This window comes from Harpia harpyja, unplaced genomic scaffold (assembly GCF_026419915.1).
Source record: "Harpia harpyja isolate bHarHar1 unplaced genomic scaffold, bHarHar1 primary haplotype scaffold_39, whole genome shotgun sequence".
Taxonomy (NCBI): Eukaryota; Metazoa; Chordata; class Aves; order Accipitriformes; family Accipitridae; genus Harpia; species Harpia harpyja.
The window spans coordinates 1,503,940-1,526,663 of NW_026293320.1; the positions used below are offsets into that span (position 1 = coordinate 1,503,940).

General features: G+C 57.5%; 1 protein-coding gene across 1 annotated transcript; it reads left to right on the top strand.

Moving 5' to 3' along the window:
- The first annotated feature begins 15 nt into the window (after positions 1-15).
- On the top strand, positions 16-20,973 carry LOC128138353 (antigen WC1.1-like). Its single transcript, XM_052779648.1, has 12 exons — positions 16-82; positions 1,025-1,339; positions 6,077-6,391; positions 6,971-7,297; positions 7,384-7,698; positions 8,055-8,369; positions 8,845-8,907; positions 8,996-9,314; positions 9,741-9,766; positions 10,053-10,190; positions 10,906-11,001; positions 20,771-20,973. Exons 1-12 carry the CDS (start codon positions 16-18, stop codon positions 20,971-20,973), a joined length of 2,499 nt encoding a protein of 832 aa, XP_052635608.1.
- Positions 20,974-22,724: the final 1,751 nt, after the last annotated feature.

A 22,724-nucleotide genomic window follows, 5' to 3' on the forward strand; every position in this document is an offset into this window, starting at 1 on the left:
GGCAGGAGGCTCAGGATGGGCACCGAGGGTCTCCTGTCCCCTCAGATGCTGTGGCTGCTCCTCTGGGTACAGCTGTGCAGGGGTAAGTGCTGACTCCTTTGTCCCACAGCCCAGGGCCAGCAGGTACCAGTGTGGTCATTGGGATTTGTCTGGGAATGGGGTTACTTTGCAGGTGCTACTGAGATGAGGGGCAGAAGGTGCTCAGGTCCATGGACCCTGTGCCTTTCCCTGTGCCCATCTGGGTGGGTGAGAATAACTCCTTTCCCAGGGCTCCAGTGTTCAGGGCAGCCTGCGCCTGGCTGGATTCATAGACACCCTGTCCCGGGGCACCCCTTTGGCATCCCCTGTTCCCCAGCACTGTACCTCTGGAGCTGGTGGTGGGCTAGCTGGTGATGGCAGCACCCAGAGATGCCCAGGGCACTGCTGAGCTCTAGGGTACCTCGGAGAGTTTGTGTGCTGCTCACTGCCCCCTTGGTCGGGGGGACCCCTGACCCCATGAGAGCGGTTTGGACCCCACAGAGAGAAGGGGAGCGGGGCATCTACAGTAGAGAGACATCCTTCCTGGGGAGCTTGGCCCAGGGCATGGACTGGGCTGACACCAGGGGTGAGGAAGAGTCATGGGTGGTGGGGGTGGGTTTGGATGGTGCTGGGGCAGGTGCAGGCTGGTGCTGGAAGCTGCAGGCCTGGGTACAAGGAGCTGTTGAGGGGGTGCCGGGCTGGGGAGTAGCAGGTGTCCAGTGCAGCGCTGGGCAGTGGGTGGGTGGGAGGCAGGTGGCTGTTGGGGTGGGAAGAGCTGCCTTGTGCAGTGGGATGGTGAGTGACCCAGCTGGGCTGGAACTGAGCACCCACAGCCTTGCGCAGCCCGTGGGGATAGAAGGGACCCCTGCCCTGCACTGGGGACAGACTTGGAGGGGAGAGGGCTCCTACCCCAGTACCTGTGATTTGGCCCAGGTAGGGGGTTCCCCCAGACCTGCAGTGCTGGGGTTTGGCACTCTCCTGACCCATCCCATGCTGGTGTTTGAAGGGGCTGCGGAGGTGAGGCTGGCGGATGGCGGCAGGCGCTGTGCTGGGAGAGTGGAGGTGAAACACAATGACGAGTGGGGGACCGTGTGTGATGACTACTGGAGCATGAACAATGCGGCAGTGGTTTGTAAGCAGCTGGGCTGTGGGTCTGCTGTTGGAGCTCCTCAGTATGGACACTTTGGGGCAGGATCTGGCCCCATTTGGGTGGATGATGTTGGCTGTAATGGCACCGAGTCTGCCCTGTCTGACTGCAAACACAGCGGATGGGGTGAACATAACTGTGGCCACAGTGAGGATGCTGGAGTGATGTGTTCAGGTAAGGGGACAGCCTGTTGCCTACCTCTGGGTCTGGGATGGGGGAAGGGACCTTGATTGTTTTCTCAGGGAGCAACGCGTGGACACCAGAGCAGGGCCAAGTGATGCTGGTCTAACTGCCAAGCTGGGACTGTCATTGCTGATGTCCCCAGTCCTTGGGGAGGGCCCAGAGGGATCCTACCCCAGGGTGATCTGACCTTGCCAGAGTGTCTCAGTCACCTTCAGTCAGTGTCTTGGGCTACAGATCAGTCCTCCATCCTTGCCCCGGCATGTCCATTGTGCTTTATCAATCTTCACCCATTCTGCCAATTTGCAGCCAACAATGCTGAGGGTCCCCATGCTGGAAACACCCGGGGACACTTGCTTGGCGCTCCACGCCTTGGAGGAACGGCATGAGATGGCTGACCCTCCTGGGCCATTCCCCTTCACAGGCATGAGTACCTCACCTGAATCAAATGGGCTTTTCAGAGAGGATGAGTGCTGGGCCCTGGGGAATGGAGCAGGGTGGCCACAAAGCCCTTCGCTGCCTGTGCCAAGGGCTCGGCTGTGTGGACCAGCATTTGCGAGGCTTAGGAGCTTGGCAGCTGCTTGACTCTGGCTGCTTCCTCCTGCACCACCGCATGCACAGGCTGGTACTGAGATGTCCCTGGGGCTGTGAATAGTCCTGTGGGGACACAGCCCCATGCAGGCAGCAGTGACCAGCTGCCCAAGCCCTCCTGCCTGCCCATGGTTCCCCGTGCTGCCCCATGAAACAGGGTCTGTTCCAGCACTTACTGGTTCTCATCTGTGCCTGCTGTTACCTTCGGAGCCAGCGTGAGGCCAGGGGGCAGGCAGGTCTCCTGCCTCTCTACCTGGCTGTTGGCTTGGGACCTGTGCACCTCCAGGCAGAGAGCTATGTCCCTGGCTGAGGATGCCAAGCAGGCATCGGAGGGGTCTGGACAGGCACCAGCCATGATAGCAGCTGCACCGTTTCTGTGCTCTGTGACATCTTCCCCTAACAGGAACTCCCGACTCCCAACACCCCAGAACAGCCCTGGGAGCAAGGGGCATTTCTGGCTGCATCAAGGTGATGGTCCTGCCTGGTCCCAAGCACTGCAGGGGCTGAGCAGGCTGCAGCAGTCATTATCATCTGGGCCGGTTCTGGACATGAACTGCGCACGCTACTGCAGTGCTGGGGGGACCATGCCAGGCAGTGCAGGGTGCCCTGTGCAGCAGCAGTTTGTCTGAGTGATGCCTGGTGCTGCGACAGACACATACCCTCGAGTGGTCTGATGGTGTAGAGATGGGGTGCGTGGGGGTCTGGATGTGCCTGTGTCACAAACACCCTCCCAAAAACTTCCTCTGGGGTGTGCAATGGGCAGTTTGGTCATGGCTTGCTGGAGGTGATGTGGGACGTGGGCATTTAACTGCCAGAGGGCTCTGGGAACCCCCAATTGTTTTGGTTTTCTTCCAGAATTTGTCCGGCTGGTGGAAGGGAAGAGCCGCTGCTCAGGACGTGTGGAGATCTGTGACGGGGACCAGTGGAAAACTGTCTGTGATTCACATTTTAGTCCCAAAGCTGCTGACGTGGTCTGCAGGGAGTTGCAGTGCGGCGTGGCCCTGCCTGTTGCTGGGCCAGCTCACTTTGGAGAAGGGGTCAGTCCCATCTGGGATGGAGAGCTGCAGTGTGTGGGGAATGAATCCCACCTCATCACCTGCTGCAGAGGGTCCTCCAGGGACCAGCCCTGCACTCACGCGACCAGCGCTGTTGTCACCTGCACACGTAAGGACTCAGGGAGGGTTGTTGAACGCGGGGGTGAGCTCCAGCCCGAGTGGGGGCAGGTTGTGCCTGTTGAGACAAGGGAAGTGGTCTATCTGTTCCCACAGGCTGGCAGAGAGGTGACCTTCCTGGGGGATCCTATACAGGGCAGGGCTGGGCTGCTGCCCAAGGACAAGGAGGGGGCATGGGTTGGGAGGGCTCAGTGGGATCATCGTGTTCCACATGGGACACAGAAAGGTTTGAAGTCAGAGGATAAGTTGGGAGGAGGGCAGGGCAGGTTGTGGTCCAGGGGAACTGGGGTCTTTGGGGAGAAGCAGCAGAGTGTGCTTGGGGGAGCCTTGGTGGGGCAGGTCTCTTCTCAGGGTGCTGGCAGGGGAGGAGAAGGTGCCCTAGGTGGGCATGGGCCAGGGGCAGGTGGCAGCTGGCTGTTGGGGTAGAAGGAGGTGCCAAAGGCTGTGGGGCCACGAATGACCCAGCAGGGCCAGAACTGCAGACCCCCAACCTTGCTGCACCCGTGAGGAGAGAAGAGACCCCTGCACTGCCCGGGGGACAGACTTGGAGGGGAGTGGGCTCCCACCCTGGCACCTCTGATGCCACCTGGGCAGGGCTTCCCCCAGACCTAGAGTGCTGGGGCTTGGCACTGTTCTAACTGGCCCTGTGTCAGTGTTTGAAGGTGCTGTGGAGGTGAGGCTGGCGGATGGCGACAGGCACTGTGCTGGGAGAGTGGAGGTGAAACAACAGGACCAGTGGGGGACCATCTGTGGTGACTACTGGAGCATGAACAATGCGGCAGTGGTTTGTAAGCAGCTGGGCTGTGGGTCTGCTGTTGGAGCTCCTCAGTATGGACAGTTTGGGGAAGGATCTGGCCCCATTTGGATGGATGATGTTGGCTGTAATGGCACTGAGTCTGCCCTGTCTGACTGCAAACACAGCGGATGGGGTGAACATAACTGTTTTCACGCTCGCGATGCTGGAGTGATATGTTCAGGTAAGGGGACAGCCTGCTGCCTACCTCTGAGTCTGGGATGGGGGAAGCAACCTTGGCTCTGCCCTCAGGGAGCAACAAGTGGACACCGGAGTAGGGCCAAGTGATGCTGGTCTAATTGCCAGGCTGGGACTGTCATTGCTGATGTCCCCAGTCCTTGGGGAGGGCCCAGAGGGATCCTACCCCAGGGTGATCTGACCTTGCCAGAGTGTCTCAGTCACCTTCAGTCAGTGTCTTGGGCTGCAGATCAATCCTCCATCCCTTCCCTGGTGTGTCCATTGGGCTTTATCGATCTCCACCCATTCTGCCAATTTGCAGCCAACAATGCTGAGGGTCCCCATGCTGGAAACACCCGGGGACACTTGCTTGGCGCTCCACGCCTTGGAGGAACGGCATGAGATGGCTGACCCTCCTGGGCCATTCCCCTTCACAGGCATGAGTACCTCACCTGAATCAAATGGGCTTTTCAGAGAGGATGAGTGCTGGGCCCTGGGGAATGGAGCAGGGTGGCCACAAAGCCCTTCGCTGCCTGTGCCAAGGGCTCGGCTGTGTGGACCAGCATTTGCGAGGCTTAGGAGCTTGGCAGCTGCTTGACTCTGGCTGCTTCCTCCTGCACCACCGCATGCACAGGCTGGTACTGAGATGTCCCTGGGGCTGTGAATAGTCCTGTGGGGACACAGCCCCATGCAGGCAGCAGTGACCAGCTGCCCAAGCCCTCCTGCCTGCCCATGGTTCCCCGTGCTGCCCCATGAAACAGGGTCTGTTCCAGCACTTACTGGCTCTCATCTGTGCCTGCTGTTCTCTGAGAGCTGGCATGGGCCCAGTGGGAGTCTCCTGCCCCTCTGTCAGCCATCCATCTGGGTTGTGGACACCTCCAGTCCGAGCACTGTGTCCCTGGCTGAGGACACCCTCCCCCCGAGCAGACATCAGTGGGATCTTCACAGGCACCAGGCATGATAGCAGCTGCACCATTTCTGTGCTCTGTGACATCTTCTGCCTAAAATGAACCTTCTATCACCCCAGGAACACCCCTGGGATCAGGGGGTGCTTCTGGTTGCATCAGGGTGATGTTCCTGCCCGGCCCAAAGCTCTGCAGGGGCTGAGCAGGCTGCAGCAGTCATTATCATCTGGGCCAGTTCTCCTGGATCCAAAGTGCTCACACTATGACAGTGCTGGAGGGACCACGCCAGCCTGCTCAGGGTACCTTGTGTGCAGCAGTTTGTCTGAGCAGTACCTGTGACTGTGAGTCTGCGACAGACACATACCCTCGAGTAGTCTGATGGTGTAGAGATGGGGTGTGGGGGGGTCTGGATGTGCCTGTGTCACAAACACCCTCCCAAAAACTTCCTCTGGGGTGTGCAATGGGCAGTTTGGTCATGGCTTGCTGGAGGTGATGTGGGACGTGGGCATTTAACTGCCAGAGGGCTCTGGGAACTCCCAGTTGTTTTGGGTTTTTTTCCAGGATTTGTCCGGCTGGTGGAAGGGAAGAGCCGCTGCTCAGGACGTGTGGAGATCCATGATGGGGACCAGTGGAAAACTGTCTGTGATTCACATTTTAGTCCCAAAGCTGCTGACGTGGTCTGCAGGGAGTTGCAGTGCGGCGTGGCCCTGCCTGTTGCTGGGCCAGCTCACTTTGGAGAAGGGGTCAGTCCCATCTGGGATGGAGAGCTGCAGTGTGTGGGGAATGAATCCCACCTCATCTCCTGCCGCAGAGGGTCCTCCAGGGACCAGCCCTGCACCCACGCGACCAGCGCTGTTGTCACCTGCACACGTAAGGACTCAGGGAGGTGTTGAACACCGGGGCTGTGCCAGGGGCTGGGGAACAGAGCAAGGGCCGTGCTGGGCCAGGTGTGAGGACAGGAGGGATGATGGCATTGTCTGCAGCATGAAAATAGTGCAGAAGGAGAAGAAAGGCATGCTGTCACTCTGGCGTCTCCGCCAGCTACTGAGGGTACACGAGCACCAATCCACCCTCTCTCCTCCTCTGTCCCCAGAATACACAGGGTTCAGGCTGGTGAACGGCAGCACAGCATGTGCAGGGAGGGTAGAGGTCCAGGTGCTGGGGACCTGGGGGACCCTCTGTGCCTCCCGCTGGGATCTGTCGGATGCCCACGTTCTCTGTCGTCAACTCAACTGTGGGTTTGCTGAGTCCATTCCTGGAGGAGAGCATTTTGGGAGAGAGACTGGCCCTGTCTGGAGAGACTCATTCCACTGTGACGGGACAGAAGCCCACCTGGGACAGTGCCCAGTGATCACCCTGGGGGCCTCACCATGCTCCCACGGGAACAACGCTGCTGTCGTTTGCTCAGGTGAGTGCTGGAAAAGTGCTGCATTAACTCCATTTGCCCTTTGTGTGTGACGTGGCCACCCAAAACAGGGATGCCATGGCAGTGCAAAGCTGAATTTCTCCCTGGAGAAACCCTGGCTTCCCCAGGAGCCATCTGGAGGGCTTTGCCTGCTCAGAGTGACAGCTCTACTTTGGGAGAGCTGAGGGCTGAATGGAGGCAGGCATCTGCCCCCAGGGTGGTGGCTTAGGCCCCAGCACCACCACCAGGCCTGGGCTCCTCCGTTCTCCTACTGTGGGACAAGCCCGGCACAGGGCTGCAGGGCTGTGCTCCATCTCTCTGGCTGCAGACAACTGCATCCCATCCCCAGAGAGAGCTCTGCAGAGCCTCATCCCACCACCCAGGCAGCAGGTGCTGGGTGCCCCCAGCAGCAGCAGACCTGGGTGTGAGCTGCAGAGAGGGCCCGGGTCTTGCCCTCGCTTCTCATCAGCAAAAGGCTTAATCTTGTCGTGTTTGGTCAGAAAATCCCCCCTCGCCCTGCTCCCTGAAGGTTGCCATGCTCCCCGGTGCCACCAATGGTTGTGGCATCTCTGCTCTCCCCAGGCTCAGCCGGCTTTGCATCCCTGCGGCTGGCGGGTGGAGGGAGCCGGTGCGATGGACGAGTGGAGATCTTCCAGAATGGGACGTGGGGCAGAGTCCTGGATGACCAGTGGGACGTGCGGGAGGCCAGCGTGGTGTGCCGGCAGCTGCGGTGTGGAGAGGCAGAGGAAGCCTACAACCCCCCAAAGCCCCAGAGAGGGATGGGTCCCGTGGGGCTGCGAGGGGTCCGGTGCGCAGGGCACGAGGCCAACCTGGCCCTCTGCAACACCTCCCTGCCCAAGAGTTCACCGGTGGCAGGGATTGTGGAGGACGTGGGAGTCATTTGCTGGGGTGAGAGGCGCTGCACGGGCCCCCCAGGTGATGGGGTAGGTGGGCAGCCGGCCCCTGACAGCAACTGGGGTTTCTGCCCACTACAGGGAGCCGGAGGGTCCAGCTGGTGAACGGGTCCGGGCGCTGCGCTGGGAGAGTGGAGATCTACTACCAGGGCATCTGGGGGACTGTCTGTGACGATGGCTGGGACCTGTCTGATGCCGCCGTCGTTTGCCACCAGCTGGGCTGTGGAGGGGCAGTGGAGGCAGCCAGCTCCGCTCGGTTTGGGACAGGCTCCAGGCAGATCTGGCTGGATGGCGTGAACTGCTCTGGGGCTGAAGCTGCTCTCTGGGACTGCCCTGCCAGGCCCTGGGGGCAGCACGACTGCGGGCACAAAGAGGATGCGGGAGTCATCTGCTCAGGTCTGTGGTGGGAGCTGTAGTGGGAGCCTGGCTCTCGCGGAGGCCAGGATAGAAGGAGAGATGGGCATGGCCAAGGCTGTCCCTGGCTGCCTCTGAGCTCCTGCCCGAGCATGTCCTGTGGACACCCATGCAAAGGTACCCTCAGTCCCACTGCGGGTCCCTGGGGAGCTCAGTCGTCCCCGAGGGTCAGCAGGAAGGGCAGGGTGTCTGTCCATCAGGGACTTCGTTCTGCCCTTGGGTGCAAGGCGGATGTATTTTCCATGGCCCTACCCCGCTGTGGGCCTGGGGGGTGCAGAGGTGTCCTGGCTCCCACAGCCCCAGACCAGCCTGTTCCCCCTTGGTGCCTTTCCTCCCAGAGTTCGTGGCCCTGAGGCTGGAGAACAGTGATGGCTGCTCCGGGCGCCTGCAGGTTTTCTACAACGGGACGTGGGGCAGCATTTGCTCCAACTCCATGACTCTCGACACAGTGTCGCTGGCATGCAAGGAGCTGGGCTGCGGGGATGGAGGATCCCTGGAAACACAGCTGCCTTATGGAAGGGTGTCTGGCCCTACGTGGCTGGATAACATGCAGTGTGGGGAGAAAACCAGCTCCTTCTGGCAGTGTCCCTCTGCTCCCTGGAACCCACGGTCATGTGAAGACCTGAGAGAGGAGATCCACATCACCTGCAATGGTAACTCTGAGCCACCTGGGCACCCCAGTGTCACCCCAGCTCCTGTTCCCTGCTGGGTATGGCTAAATGCAGAGAAAGAGCTTGGAGGGGCTTTTTGTTTCCATGTCAGTCCCTTCTGCTAGTGGTGGCAGAAAAGCGATCACAGCCACACACGTCCAGCAGCAGTTGCCACCCAGGTTACCAACAGCGCCTGGGGGAGGCAGAGGCATCTCCAGGTGAGGTCTCAGAAGAGACCAGACAGGGTTCAGAAGAGCCTCCCCTCCATAGACATGCTCCTGCTGCTGTGTTAAACAGGGACCTTTTGGGGCTGAGCAGTCGGGGTCCCCTCACAGTCCTGTGCGTGTCCCCTCAATGACCAGGGTTCAGTTGCTGCCGTGATCGAGATGGCAGAGGGAGGCACAAGCAGAACTCAGTCCTGCTCTGTTCTGCATGACCTCCCGAACCAGCCCTTTCACCACAGTGTTTCCTTCTTCAGGGAGACGCCCAGAAATGCCCTCGATCCCGCTGGCCCCGTGCCCCAACTCCACGACGTGCACAGGTAGGGAGCTGCTCCTCCGTGTAAGCTTCTTTTCTGGCAGGGCTCTGCCTGCTGTCCCAGTGCCATGGGAGGTCTTTGCCTTCTCCAGACAGGGAGAAGATTCGTGCCGTGGGAGGTGAGGACGGGTGCTCGGGCAGAGTGGAGGTGTGGCACCGTGGCTCTTGGGGGACGGTGTGCGACGACTCCTGGGACATGCGGGATGCTGAGGTGGCGTGCAGGCAGCTGGGCTGTGGCCCCGCGGTGTCTGCCTTGCATGAGGCTGCGTTTGGGATGGGGACGGGCCCCATCTGGCTGGAGCAGGTGGAGTGCCGTGGGACAGAGCCATCTCTGCAGGACTGCTGGGCCCGGCCTGGGGATGGCGGTGCTTGCCGGCATAAGGAAGATGCTGCCATGAACTGCTCAGGTGAGTGGCAGGGCTGGGACCTCTTGCTCGGGTATTGGCAGGGAGCTGGGGAAGGCCTTTTGCCCCATTGGTCCTGGCATGGCCCCTGACCTCCCAAGAGCGAGAATGTTCCTGCGGAGCGCAGGAGCCTGGTGCCAAGTGGGGAGCAGCCTCGGTGGAACTGGACGTCTTCTGGCCATTGCCCGTGGGGCCCTGCAGCCCCAGGGTTATCCCCTGGGCTGCCTGTGCCATCCTGCAAGCCACCCGGAGCAGAGGCACTGAGCCCTATCCCGACCTCTCTTTCTAGCAGCACAGGAGGGGCAATTTGGGTGGGATGGGTCAGGGACATCCATAGACACACAGACGGTGTGTTGGGGAGGAGGCTCCCCGGTACCCACACACCCACCCTCTCAGCCCAGCTCTCCTTTTCCTCCTCTGCAGCTACACCCAGGACAGCAGCATCCCCACCCCGAGCAGGTAACTTGTCTTCCCCCTGGGGCTGGGTATCCCCAGGGCAAGGCTGTGACCCACAGCTGGGTGGAAGGGGCTCCTTGCTGGGGTGTGAAACTCCCAGGAGAAGGCACTGTTCTGGTGGTGAGGGGGTAGGGAAGGTTGTCATTTACTCATCAGGGTACAAGCTTCTCCATTGCTCATCCCTGGGGCCCTCCACCCCCTGCTGCCTTGTGTGATGGGGGTCAGGAATGGTGCTTTTTCCACCTCACCCAGGCCTGGTGCTGGCCTTCCCATATTCTTGCCCACACAGATTCCCCCCGGGGCCGTCTGAGTGGCAGTGGGAGAGTCTCAGTGCCTGTCATCATCTGCATCATCCTGGGGGCCCTTCTCTGCCTGCTCCTGGCCCTCCTGGCTGGGCAAGCACTAAGCAGCAGGGCTGGGCGCAGAGGTTGGTCTTTCCACAGCGCTCCCAGGGGGAGATAGATACCTCCTGGAAGGGCTGCAGGGTGTCAGTGAGGGGCACAGGCAGAGCTGGGGGGATGAGACCGTGTGCTGCCACCTCTCATGCACCATCCCATTGAGTGCCTGGCCATGGAGCACCAGCAGCAAGGGGTGGAAAGAGCCCAGAGCTGGGGGAGGTAGCAATGGGGCGAGGAGAGAAATGGCACAGTGGTACTGGGGGAGATGTGAGCAGAAGGGAGATGGCCAAAGCTGGCAGTGCTCTGGGTAGTGCTGGGGGGGGCTCTGGGACAAGGCAGATGAGGGAGGAGTGCAGGGCAGCAGGGTCCATCTCTGTGGTGTCAGGCCCCCAGGCTGTCCCCTCTGCCCAGCCCTGCCCACCCCCGGCTACTCTAGACCCGTGGGGCAGATGGGGGAAAGCTCCAGGTGGAGGAAACATGGGAGCTGCTCCAGGGTCAGACAAGGGGTGCATGACCCAGGGGCCAGAGGGGCATGAGCGCTGTCTCCAATGGGATGATGCGAGGGTGACGCTGCCCCAGATAATCTCCACAGCGATGTTGCCCTCACTGGGGACGTGGCAGCTGGGCCTGGACAGTGCAGTGGGGCTGTGCCGTCGGGCCAGTCCTGGGCTGGCCCAAGAAACAGGTTTGGGGCAGTGCAGTGTGATCCCATTGCCCCTCTGCCAGCCCAACCTCTGTCCCCAGGCTCCAGGAGTGCTCAGGAGCCCTTCCCTGAGGCCCTGTACGAGGAGATCGGTTACAGCCCAGTGTGGGAGAAGCAGGCGAGGTTTCCTCGCTCAGGTGGGTGTGGGTCCTCCCTGGAGGCACATGTGCAGGACCCTTTCCCCTGGCCCCAACCCCGGGCTGATTCCCTGAAGCCCCCCAGCCCATGGTCCTTGTGACACTGGGGCCATGTGGTCTGTGGGGAGACCATCCAGGTCCTGGGCCTGGAAGGGGAGCTTTCTCCCCATCAGCTTTGCCTGTCCTAGCTGGACAGCCCCTCTCTTCCTGCCCCTGCACCCCAAGTGACACCCGCGGAGTGAGGGAAGGGGCTGTCCTAGGGCAGCTCTGGGAGCACCTTTGAGACAGGGTTTGCCCCAGGGAGGCAGGGTGATTTCCCAGCCCTCCTCCCCATGCAGCCCCAGCTCTGGGGGTCCCCCTTCCCCAGCAGCACTGACCATGAGCCAGGTCAGTGGGGCTCACTTCATAATAGCCACTGTGCATCTCTGCAGGCTCCTATTCAGAGGAGTCCCTGACCCAGCTGCAGCCCTACCCTGGGGTCAGCGAGGAGGAGGATGGTCTGGGATCAGCACCAGGTAACAGAGGCAAGAAGGAGTTGATCTCCCTGAAGACCTGTGATGGACAGAGGTGTCTCTCAGTGTCACCGCTGGAGATGGGGAGGACATGGGGCGTCTCCTGTGGTCCTGCCAATAGTCATGTCTCAGCCCTGTGTCCCTGTGCATCTTCCCTCTGCTCTGCAGGACGTATCTTCTCACTGTCACCAGCTCCCGTCTCTTTTCAGATGTTCTTGTCCCACCTGCAGGTGACCCAGCAGATGGTTATGATGATGCCAGGGAGGTTTCTGATCCAGCGGAGGATGTTGCCCTTGGACAGGGAGAGAGGGAAATGCCCAGGGAGCCAGAGGAGGGAGCAGAGCCCAGGGATGCACCTGGAGGTGAGAGGGAAATTTAGCACTGCTGGTTCCTGGGGTGCCATCCCTGGTGCCACCCAAGTCACTGCCGTCCTGAGACCCCAGCCTCCTGGGAAGGGGGAACCTGTCCCAGGAGTTTTCCTTGGAGGGACTAAGGGTAGGAGAAGGAGCAGGGAGGAAGATGATGTACAGACCCCATGGGCCGAACTGCATTGTCCTGCCTTGCTGCTTGCAGGGGCCAGCCTGCGCTCCTGGAGAAGTGCTGGGGTCCCTGGAGCTGAGGGAGACACGTGGCCCCTGTCCTTGGGGATCATGGGCTATGATGATGCTGAAGAGGTGTCTCTGGCACATCCCCCTGAGGACACAACGGCTGTGACACCGGAGCTCAGTGCACAACAGTCCCAAAGCCCCAGGCCATGAGAGCCCATCCCTGCTGTGCAGCTGGGAGCAGCCAGGAGGGAGAAGAGGTCTGTGGAGCTGGGAGAGCCGTGAGCACCAGGGAACCATGTCCCTTGGCCCACGGGCAACAGAAACTGCCTGGAGTTTCCTCTATTTTTATTCCTATTTTTATGCTGTGCATCATCTTTGTTCTCAATAAAAGTCTCTGGGGGCTTTGACCTGGAGCGGGGGCTTTGACCTGGAGCTGGTGCTTGCCTGCCCAAGTGTCAGAGCATCTTCCTGAGGCTGATCAGGAGGAGGAGAGAACAAAGTCACGGAGGTGGGGAAATGGGCATGTCTCAGGGACAGCAGGCTTGGGGTCAGGCTGTGGAGGAGCGAGAGCCCATGGTCCCTGGGGAATAATCCTGCTGACAGAGACATTTCCATCCTACTGGCCACAGGCAGTTTCTAGTCAAAACGGCTCTCTGATAGGTCCCATGATGCACCACAGTGGGAGCACCCATTTCCTCGCCCTAGGGTTTCCCAGCTGCTCTTTGCCCCAGGCAGGGCCTGGGCCATGCTGGTCCCACAGTGCAGAGGCCAAGACAGAGCTGCCATGTCGGGGTAAGCCCTGGGCTGTGGCCCCACAGAAGTGAGCCCTGAGGTGGCCGCAGTGCCCTGAACACCCCAGCCAGCCCCTGGGGGAAACGTGGCCCATGGATTACCTCCCACCATGGTTAGGAGGCAGCTCTGCTCCCCACTGCCCCAGCACAGGGTGCAGAGCCGCTTTCTGGGACACACGGGGCTGGGATTCCCTCTCCTCATGCTCTGCCAGGACTCCAGCCTCCATGGGCTGCTCCTGCTGCCTTGGGCCCTTGCAGACCTTGAGCACTTTTGTCAAGGCACTGAACTGTCTCCTTCCTGAGCAGAGGCTGTAAGGCCCCACAGCAGCCCTGGGAACCCCTCCTCCTGCTCTCCTCCAGCCCCCACCCCTGCCCTCCTGCTGCCTCTCCATGGATGTCAGTTTTGATTTGGGTCAGGGCGGTACTTTTGTGCAGGTACAAGAGGGATGGGAGCAGGTGGGATGGGGGCACCTTTCCCCCAGCACTGTTGGAGGGCTGGGGAGATGGAGAAAAGATCCCCAGGAGATGTGTGCTGCAGCCAAAAGCCGTGGTGCAGGCCCTGGCCTGGAGAAGGGCTCATCTGGGAGGATGCTCATGTGGGCACATTTCCATGGCAGAGGAGATTTTTTGTGTCCCTCCCCTAAAAGAGGCACTGCTGGGAGCTGAGCCAGGGCCCCTCTCCCTTGGCTGTGGCTTTCACCTGCTCCAATACCCATTGGCAGAGAAACCTCTTATGCAGGAACCAGGCGGGGAGAAGGGTTTGACACCTGGGCAGGACCTGGCACCCAAACTGCCCTCCCTGCTCTCACTGGTGGGACCCACATCCCTCCAGCACTTCCCCAAAAAGCTCCTCTGCTGTGGGCTGGAAGGTGCATTGGCTGTCTGTGGCAGGGCTCCCTGCAGTGCTGGAGCTCAGTACTGCTGCAAGCAGCAGGATCTGGCCCTAGAGGAGAAGCGGGGAGGAGGTAGCTGTCACCAACATCCTTTCCCACTTCAGCGTTGCCCCATTCCCTGCCTGGAGCTTGTCCATCCCTCTGGTGATCTGGGAAAAGCCCAGGCACACACATTCCTCTGCCCCATACCCCAGAGCCTTCCTGCTGGCAGACCCCATGGGAGGGCAGCGTTCCCAGGGTGAGACCCCCCACGGTGATGGGTGACATACATGGGCACTGCAATCACAGCTTCCATCCCCTGGAAAGCTCCCATGGGGGCAAGCTCCAGCCCTGTATCTCAGAGAATTAAGGTATAAAAGTGAAGTAAAGAAGGAGGGGGGAGTGTTATCTTCTGAACACAGGATGGTGGGGGCTATGGACAGTATGGACACTGACATGCAGACTCAAGGCGCTCCAAGTGGGGACTGGGGAGAGAAACCCAGCGCCTGTCCTGTGCCACCTCCCTGCCAGCTCTGCCCTCCCACAGGGGTAATATTTCTCCCTTACTCTGGCACCTGGCAGACATTTTCCTCTTTCTCCTTGGGGAGATGAGCCACAGCCCTGTGTGTGCTTGAGGGAGCAGCACACCTGAGCAGGAAGAGCCTGTTTCATGGCATTTGGGGACCTGAACAGTCTGGCCCTGCAGGCTGGGTCCATTCTCTGCAGCAAGGCAAGATTGTCACTGTAGCCCAGATCTGTGGTTGTTCCTGCAGCTCCCGAGGACCTGCCTGAGGGGGGTCACAGTGACACCCCAAGTCTCAGCACTGCAGCCCCCATGCTGGGCAGAGCTTGGCTGTTTAAAGCCCATAGGAGAGCAGCCTTATTTCTGTGAGTTTCGGCTCACCAGGGTGCTGGGCACCCTGCAGTGAAACTCCGTGTCTCATGCCCCATTTTGGTTGTGTGGGTTATGGTCAGGGGAGCAGCCGAGGCACCATCTCCTGGCCCTCATTGCCTGTGGACAGACCTGTGACTCCCTGATACTACCAACACAGGGTGGACAGAGTCACCAAACACCCCAGGAACAAGAGGTGGGCACTGGCCCCACTAGTCCCACCTCTGCAGGGCTGCTCCTGACCTCAGCAGACCCAGGTTGCCTGAGCTGAGGCTCTGCTCAAGCCAGTGGCGATGCTGGAAGGATGGTGGAAGGAAACCTCCAGCTGGGAGTCCCACAGCCCTGCCCGTGCTTGTCCAGCCCAGACAGCCTTACCTGCTGGCACAGAATGCTTCCCATGTGGTATGGGATCTCCACCTGGAGTGGAGACAGGACAATCTCAGCTCCTTAGCCCTGGAAATTCACCAGGGCAGTGTGGCTCTGGTCCCAAAGGACACCTGGGCTGGACCAGCACCCTCACACCACATCTCCCAGTGCAGCCAGAAAGGATTCCTTAGCCGCCTGCTACTGTCTATGCCCTCCCTGAGGTCTCCTCACAGGCACACTCTGCTGCCAAGCATTGCCCCTGAGTGGGGTGGGTCTAGGATGCAGGGCAGTGACCTGGGCTCAGGTCCAGCACAGCTGCCTGCTTCTCTTCCAAGAGGGGACTCAGCAGAGGCAGCACACACAGCCCTCCCACAGCCCTCCCCACCTCACAACCAAGCCCTGGGTGGGCAGGGCAGGCGCACAGGGCCTGGAGAGGAGCAGTGCCCAAGCTCCAGCCCACACCTGCCTGAGGCTGGACAGTCAGGGCAAAAGCACCACCCCTGGAGATGCCAGGGATTGAACCCAGGACCTCCCACATGCAAAGCGGGCGCTCTTGCACTGAGCTCCATCCCCTTGATGCCTGCCAGCAGGAGAGACATTCTTCACCCGCGATGCATCTATGACAAGCACAGCCCTGTTGTCCCCTGGGTGCCCAGGGACCCTCTGCAGAAAACAACACTTGAACCCTTCTGAGATGGGGGAAGTCGGGACTGCCTCTCTGCTGGGATCTGATCCTGGCACAGGCTGCACTGCAGAGCGCTGCCCTTCAACGTCTCTGCAGGGCAATGGGACGGGAGGAGGCTCTTGCTGCTGGCACTTCTCCCATGTTGTGGCCAACTCCGGGGTGGGCTGATGGAGCGGAGAAAACCCCTGGGCCTCCTCTGCCACCCAGGGCAACACCCCTCTGTGACACATCTGTCCCCAACTCCACAGCAGGAGCAGTGCCACAGGGTGAGGGAAATGCCCTCCCTGGGGTGAGGTGTCCTCAGGCTGTTATGGCATCCCAGGGCATGTGGTGGAGAGAACATGGGGGCAGAAATCTTACACCCCCTCCTCCAGGCACTGGGCCTCCCCCTGCACCCTCTGTCCCCCAGCATCCCTGGAGGTGAGCTGAACAGCGAGCTTCCATCTGCCTGGGGCTGAGGGAGTGGGCTGGTCTCAGGGACCTTCCCACTCCTTCAGCACTGAGGACTGTCCTGACAGCAAAACAGTGCCCTGGGACAGCCCTGCCTGGGGTGTCTGCGGCAGAGTGGGTGATTGTCCTGGTTTCGGCTGGGATAGAGTTAATTGTCTTCCTAGTAGCTGGTGCAGTGCTATGTTTTGAGTTAGGTATGAGAAGAATGTTGATAACACTGATGTTTTCAGTTGTTGCTCAGTAATGTTTAGTCTCAAGTCAAGGATTTTTCAGCTTCTCATGCCCAGCCAGCAAGAAGGCTGGAGGGGCACAAGAATTTAGGAGGGGACACAGCCAGGGCAGCTGACCCAAAGTAGCCAACCGGGTATTCCATACCATGTGACGTCACGGCTAGTATATAAACTGGGGGGAGTGGGGGTGGAGGGATCACCACTCGGGAACTAATGGGGCATCAGTCAGCAAGTGGTGAGCAATTGAATTTTGCATCATTTGTACATTCCAATCCTTTTAATATTACTGTTGTCATTTAATTAGTGTTATCATTATCATTATTAGCTTCTGGCTGCACTTAGACATCAGATACTTGTCACCACTGTGAGTTCTGACCTCATTGGCAGAGTTTCTCACACCCCTCACTGAGAAGGGTAGGGTGTCGGGGAGATGGGAGCACGCTTCAGTTTCCCAGATGCCAGGACAGTGCCCAAACCATCCTTCTCTTTGCCTCTGGTGTCCCATTTCCTGAGATGTAAAGCTGGTGGACCTTCTGTTGATAATCATGTTGAAAGGCATCAATAATCCTTCAAGCATTTGTGTGAGTTGCCTAAGGGTATCAACATTTAAAAAAAAACCAGTTTAATCTGCCTAAATATAAGTATCTGCAACACAGGAGTCTGCATCTGTGGTTGCCATTCCAGGCAGTGCCAATTATGTAGGTGTTTGCACTATAAAGCATGATAGCCCATCCGCAAGAACATATCTAAGTGGTTCAGGTGAAGGGTGGTCTTGCAAAAGTCACCTTTTTTCTCCAGAGGTGGCATGGACACTGCCGGTTTCCCTCTCCAGAGAGTGGCAGAGGCTGGATCCCTTTCTCATGACAGACTCCTTGCCAGAAAGACACAACCTTGAGGGTAACTCATCAGGTTTTTATAGCATTTCACTCAGCATCCGTTTGTGGATGATTTTGGTGCTTTTCTGTGTCTAATCTTTCTGCACAGACAATCATAAAACGACAACCATTTCATACGACGTGGTCATAAAGGCCGTGCTATGGCCAAGAAAGCTCACCATGTGCTCTGGAGGGAGCGAGGAAGTTTAGAGTAAGTGCCAGGAAGAACCAAGAAGCTCAAGGCCTCTTCTAAAGAGTGAGAGGCCCTGAGCAGCAGCGATTGGTCACGTGTAGGTCTGGGAGAGAGGGTCGGGGGATGTCAGGGAGAAACAAGGGGATGGCAGATGGCTTTAGCAAATCCTTACAGTCATGTCTGAGCCCAGAAATGGAAAGAGTTGATGTCTTTGTGTTGAGGAGGAAGAAGAGGATTGTCCTGGGAAGATGGCAGGAAGGAAGGCCCTTCCTGTGCAAACAGGGATGATGATAGAGACTTTTCCATCTGCTCTGCATGGCTCAGCCTGGGAGAAGGGCAATGCCCACGGCTGGGGGTGAATGTGCTCAGTAATGCCCCATGAGCTGACACGATCTCTTTTCTTCCTTCACTCCCCACACTTGGACGGCCCTCAGGAAAACATCCCTGAGCCTGGAGAATGCACAGACCTCCTGGGCTGATGTCCCATCACTGCAGGGGAAGAGGAAGGGTTTCTGAGACACAAAAGCATGCAGGGAGAGAGTGGTGTGTGTGTGTGTTAAAGGCAGGAGGATGATGTGAAACAGCGTGGAGTGGGAGGGTGTCATGCTGTAGTGAAATAGGCTGAGTTTTGATTTTGAGGTGGCAGAAGGAGGAGGATGTGCAGATTACTGCTGGGATGTGGAGAAAAATAGAAGATTCAAGTGAGCCTGGGGGCTGGGACATCTTGGCTGATTGAGGAGCATTAGCAGGGCTTTGGAAGAAGCTGCACAGGTTATCAAGAATGCACAGCCTTTGGCAAAACCTCAGAAAACCGCAGCTTTGTGTTTGAAGAAATAGTGAGTGAGGACAGAAAGTCATCCGTAAAGCTTGGGACATCATGGGGTCAGAGCGAGGTGAGGAAGCAGGAGTGGTGTTTAAAATCTGCAGAGAAAGACCCACAGGCATAGAACAGTGTAGGACAGGCATAGAACAGTTTAGGTCAGGCTGTGGTGGGGATGACCCTTTTGTGGGGTCAGGGATCCCCCAGCAGAACTGAAATCCTTGTCCGTTTGCTTATGGCTGCTATCTCTTCCACTGCAGCCCCTGAGAGGACACCAGTTCCTTACAACCCCAGCACTGTGTTGCCTCCTCACCCACCCTCCATAGAACCCAGGAGGAGTCCTATCGCTGTCCTGCACTCGGCATCATCACACACCCCCACATCTCACTGCTCCCTGGAAAAGTCCTGAGCATGCTATGAGGGAAAGGATCCGCATTCCTAGGGTATGGGGGTCAGCGCTTGAACATCCTGCTTGATGAAACACATCAAGGCCATTCACAGCTGTCTGCACGGTTGATTTTCAACCTGTAACCAGTGCCTCTGCGTCCCTGCTTCACCAGCCCCCAGGGACAGTCACCTTGTCATCTCCTTCCCTCCATGATCGCTTCACTATGGCCCTCAGTGGGACTAAATAACACCTTCAGAAACTTGGAGACGTGCTGCTGACTTGCACTTCTCCAGAGGCCAGTGAAATCTTCTTTTAGTATCTGCAGGTCGGGAACTTGGCACCAGAATGCTCATTAACATGCCAAATGCCCTAACAAGCCAAGCCTCTGGGCATAACTTTCCTTCCTTCCTCACTTCTTACGTGGTTAGTTTGAGGCGTTTCTGGAGTGCAGTCCAAGTGAAAAGTTTTCAGTACTAAATATCAGTAAGAAACAATTTCATCTTTTTCTGCTTCTTATTTTTCTGCTTACACATTAAGGGATACCAGCAAACTCCAACTGATACTGACCCTCAGCATCTCCTAATGGACTCTGAATATGCAGAGAAGCCAAGACCCTGTATGTCAGACACTCTATGGGCAGTCTTTGTCCCTGCCTCCAACCCCACCACTTCTCTCATCAGCCACCTGGGACTTACACACCTTTGTTCAATTCTGAGCTTTCTCCACAGTCAGTAGCTGCATGTTTCAGCCCATTGACACCAGTTGCCACCGGCTTCACTTGGAGAACAAGCTGTACACAGAGACAGAAGGATCTTTCTTAATTGCCAAAACTCAAAACCAAAGGAAGGCATGGTTCAATAAAAAATAAACCACCCTCCTCTGCTGTATATTAAGTCCACTTTACCTCCTCTGAAGTCCACTTTCCACAGTGGATCGTCTTAGAGCAATAGAAAACACATTTTTGTGTCAAGCACAGATCCCAAGAACCCCAAAAGACCTTCCTGCCCCAGGCTCTGTCTGTCCATATTCACTCACAGCGAGTCACACGCTGAAGTCAGCAGCTCCCTCCATTCACAGAAGGAAGCAAAGACACAAACTGAACAAAATGCTCACATTTGAAAAGCCAAATCTGCATTAAACCCAACATATCTGGGTTACAGGAGCATCTTCAAGTAGACTCTGCAGCACCTAGACCCACTTATTTCTCATTCTTCTCCAGCACTGGACACGTTGAGTGCAATTGTCCAGGCTTGCCTTTCTACTCAAGGGAGAAAAATCAGTTGTGTCAACTGAGATGCTTTGGCCTACCCTGCCTGTCCACCAGATCCTGCTCCAGAAAGGCTCCTGAGAGCCCTGGGTCACATTTCCCAGTGCCATGTGGGGTCTTCAGCTACCCCTGGGAATCTTGGAGGCTGTGGCCATCTCTATGTGGGCAAATACATCAACCTCTGAAAGAAGATGTTAGGTAGAATTTGAAACATATACAGAAAAGACCTCGGTGTAGTAAGTGTGCAAGAAGTCTTCATTTCCAGAACTTTGATACTGGTCTGTAAAGTCTCCTTCTTCTTTTTTTTCATAGGACATGGACAGGGATTAGCAAGCTGATGAAATTTTCTCTCCCTCTATGTAAATACACATTTATACTTTTGGTCCCTTTTGACTGGTAGCATTTGAGTTTGCCCAAGTAGCCCCTGATTTCATTCCTACCAACTGTTGCTTCTTTTCCTCTAGAGTCCTGCCTTGAGGCACCAAGGCCCGGGAGACCTTGCTGGTGATAACTGAGTCAAAGAGCACACAAAATCTGTCAGATCTACCTATATCTACTCATCTGCAGTGATCACATATTGTCTTTGCTTTTTCTTTAACTGTCCCTGAAGTAATAACAGCTCATTATGGTGCCCTTGAATTTACTTTCAAGTTTCAACTCAGTTTTGATAGAGGTCATTTCCATGCTTGGAGGATGCTGTCCTTGAAGAGCACTGTATGAAGCCCTGCTGTCTTTCAATTCTGAATGACCGTGAGACCCCCCTAAAACTCCCCAGAATAGGCCAAAGTCTGGTCCTTTAATGTCCGGCATCTGCAGTCTCCTATTTTGCTTCCTCACTCCCCTCGGGAGCTGGGACCTCACTCTTTCATTTTCATGACAGAAAAGGCTTACACTGACCTTCAGTTCCCTGGCCAGCTCTGCCTTGCTGGCAAGTATCAGATCCGGGTTTGCATTACCCTTGTTGGCCCATCTGGCAGCTGTGTGAAGATGTTCGCCCAAGACACTCCAGAAACGGCGTGGACTGTTTGCATGCTGCTGTGTTCCCCTTCCAGAAAATTCCAGGGTCGTCCAAGTCCCCAGTGAGGCCCAGGCTTCTACATCCAGACACTTCCTTGGGGTGCTTAGAAAAGACTGTGCCCACTTCCTCACCCTGACTGTGGGTTCCTCAACTCCAACCACAATGTCACCTTTACTGGCCCCTCCTCTGACCCTCACTCACAAGGGCTGACCCAACTTCTCCCTGGCCCCAGTAAGGAGCTCCATACATCCAAGCAACTTCTTCACTTTGAGGGAACCCCACTCCTGATCCTTCCAGCCTGTCTCTCCTGAGAAACGGTACCCATCCATTGCAGTGCCCCAAGCTGTGTCACTTGTCCCACCATGCCTTGGCAGTTCCTTTATGGATGTCAAAAAGCACGGGCTCCAGCTCGTCCTTGTTATGCCCCTGGCTGAGGGCATCAGTGCACATTTGGGCTGTAGCACCTCAGCTGTAACACCAGGCCAGGCTCTGACTTGTCTTCGGGAAGCTGGTCCAAGCATCTAAGACCCCGTGTGTGCAAAGGCTTGGCTTCAGAGCCATGCTGGAGTGGTTGGCGGATGGAAACATAAAGCTGAAATCGGATGCCAACACAGTGAGCAAACTGTGCTATCTGCAAGGACAGAAAGAAGAAGGGTTGGGAAGGGCAGCCCTGCCAGGGAATGGGGTTTTTGTCAGTGGTGGCTCTGCTGCCCCTGAGGGCCTTTGGTGGAGGAGAAGCTGATCTCTAGGAATGACAAGGTGTTACTGACAGGCCCACTGTGAAAACCGTTGGACATTTCCTTGACTATGGTTTCAAGGGGGTGAGTAAAGGTAGGTGGAGAGGAAAAACCAGAAGTTTGAGAATGTAGCCATACATGTGGCCAACCCAGTGTGATGTGCTTCCTGTATAAAGACAGGACAATGAAAAGGTGATTCTTGCACCTCATTCTTTCAGATAGGAGAAATGTCACTGCTGAAAGAAGCATCTCTCCCCAGCTGAGGAAGGGAAAATCAGTGATTGCTTCAGCCTGTTTGCCAGCAGGTTCCCCTGGAGCCCCAGGGACACCTGGAGGGAGCCCAGAGGAGGCAGAGAAAGTGCTGCCTTGGGCTGGTCCTCTGCTGCTGAGCTGGGCTGGGCTCCTGGGCTGGAGGGAGCTCATGGCAAGCAGGCAGCACTGCAGAGAGACAGCTCTGCCCAGGAGCAGCTCCTCTGCAAAGCGCAGCAGGGCTGAGGGCACTGCCTGCAGGCACCGAGGGGAGAGGAGGGAAGTGGTGGGAGAGGTTAAAGGCAGTCTGGGTGGGAGGAGAGAGGAGAGCTGACTTGGAGAAAAATCTTCACAGCCCTTCACAGGGTAAGTCTCTGGCTGCAAGGCAATGCAGTTGTGGTTCCTGGAATGACCTCCTAAAGCTGGCACATCCCACAGCCTATGGGATGTGTCAGAAAGACTCTCACGGTTTCTCCAGTGCAGAGAAAAAGGACGTGCTTTGGAGCACAGCTTCCCTGCTGCACCCTCAGAGGGACAGGGCACGTCAGCTGCCTTCCCCTGGGGATGGCTGCAGAGTGTGAAGGTGGGTGTGCAGCCAGGGGTGCCCAGGGCTGTCCTGAGCAGGGTCCCTGCGCCCCAGGGGGCTGTGTGTTCGGGCAGGGTCTCTGCCACCGGTCAGGGTAAGTACTCAGCCTGCCTGGGAACTGTAACAGCAGAGTGGGGAGAAGCTGTGGGTGGAAGAAGCAATCCCCAGCAGGGCAGGGTCCTTCTGCTGACAAGAGGGTGCTGTGTGGATCAGGGCTGCTCACATCTCTAGATCACCCCCAGGA

Bases quoted from the DNA above. Each gene is read 5' to 3' on its own strand.
- LOC128138353 (XM_052779648.1), top strand. From the start codon at position 16: ATGGGCACCGAGGGTCTCCTGTCCCCTCAGATGCTGTGGCTGCTCCTC. The intron at 83-1,024 runs GTAAGTGCTGAC...TGGTGTTTGAAG, and splicing joins CTGGGTACAGCTGTGCAGGG to GGGCTGCGGAGGTGAGGCTG. The intron at 11,002-20,770 runs GTGGGTGTGGGT...TTTTCATGACAG, and splicing joins GGCGAGGTTTCCTCGCTCAG to AAAAGGCTTACACTGACCTT.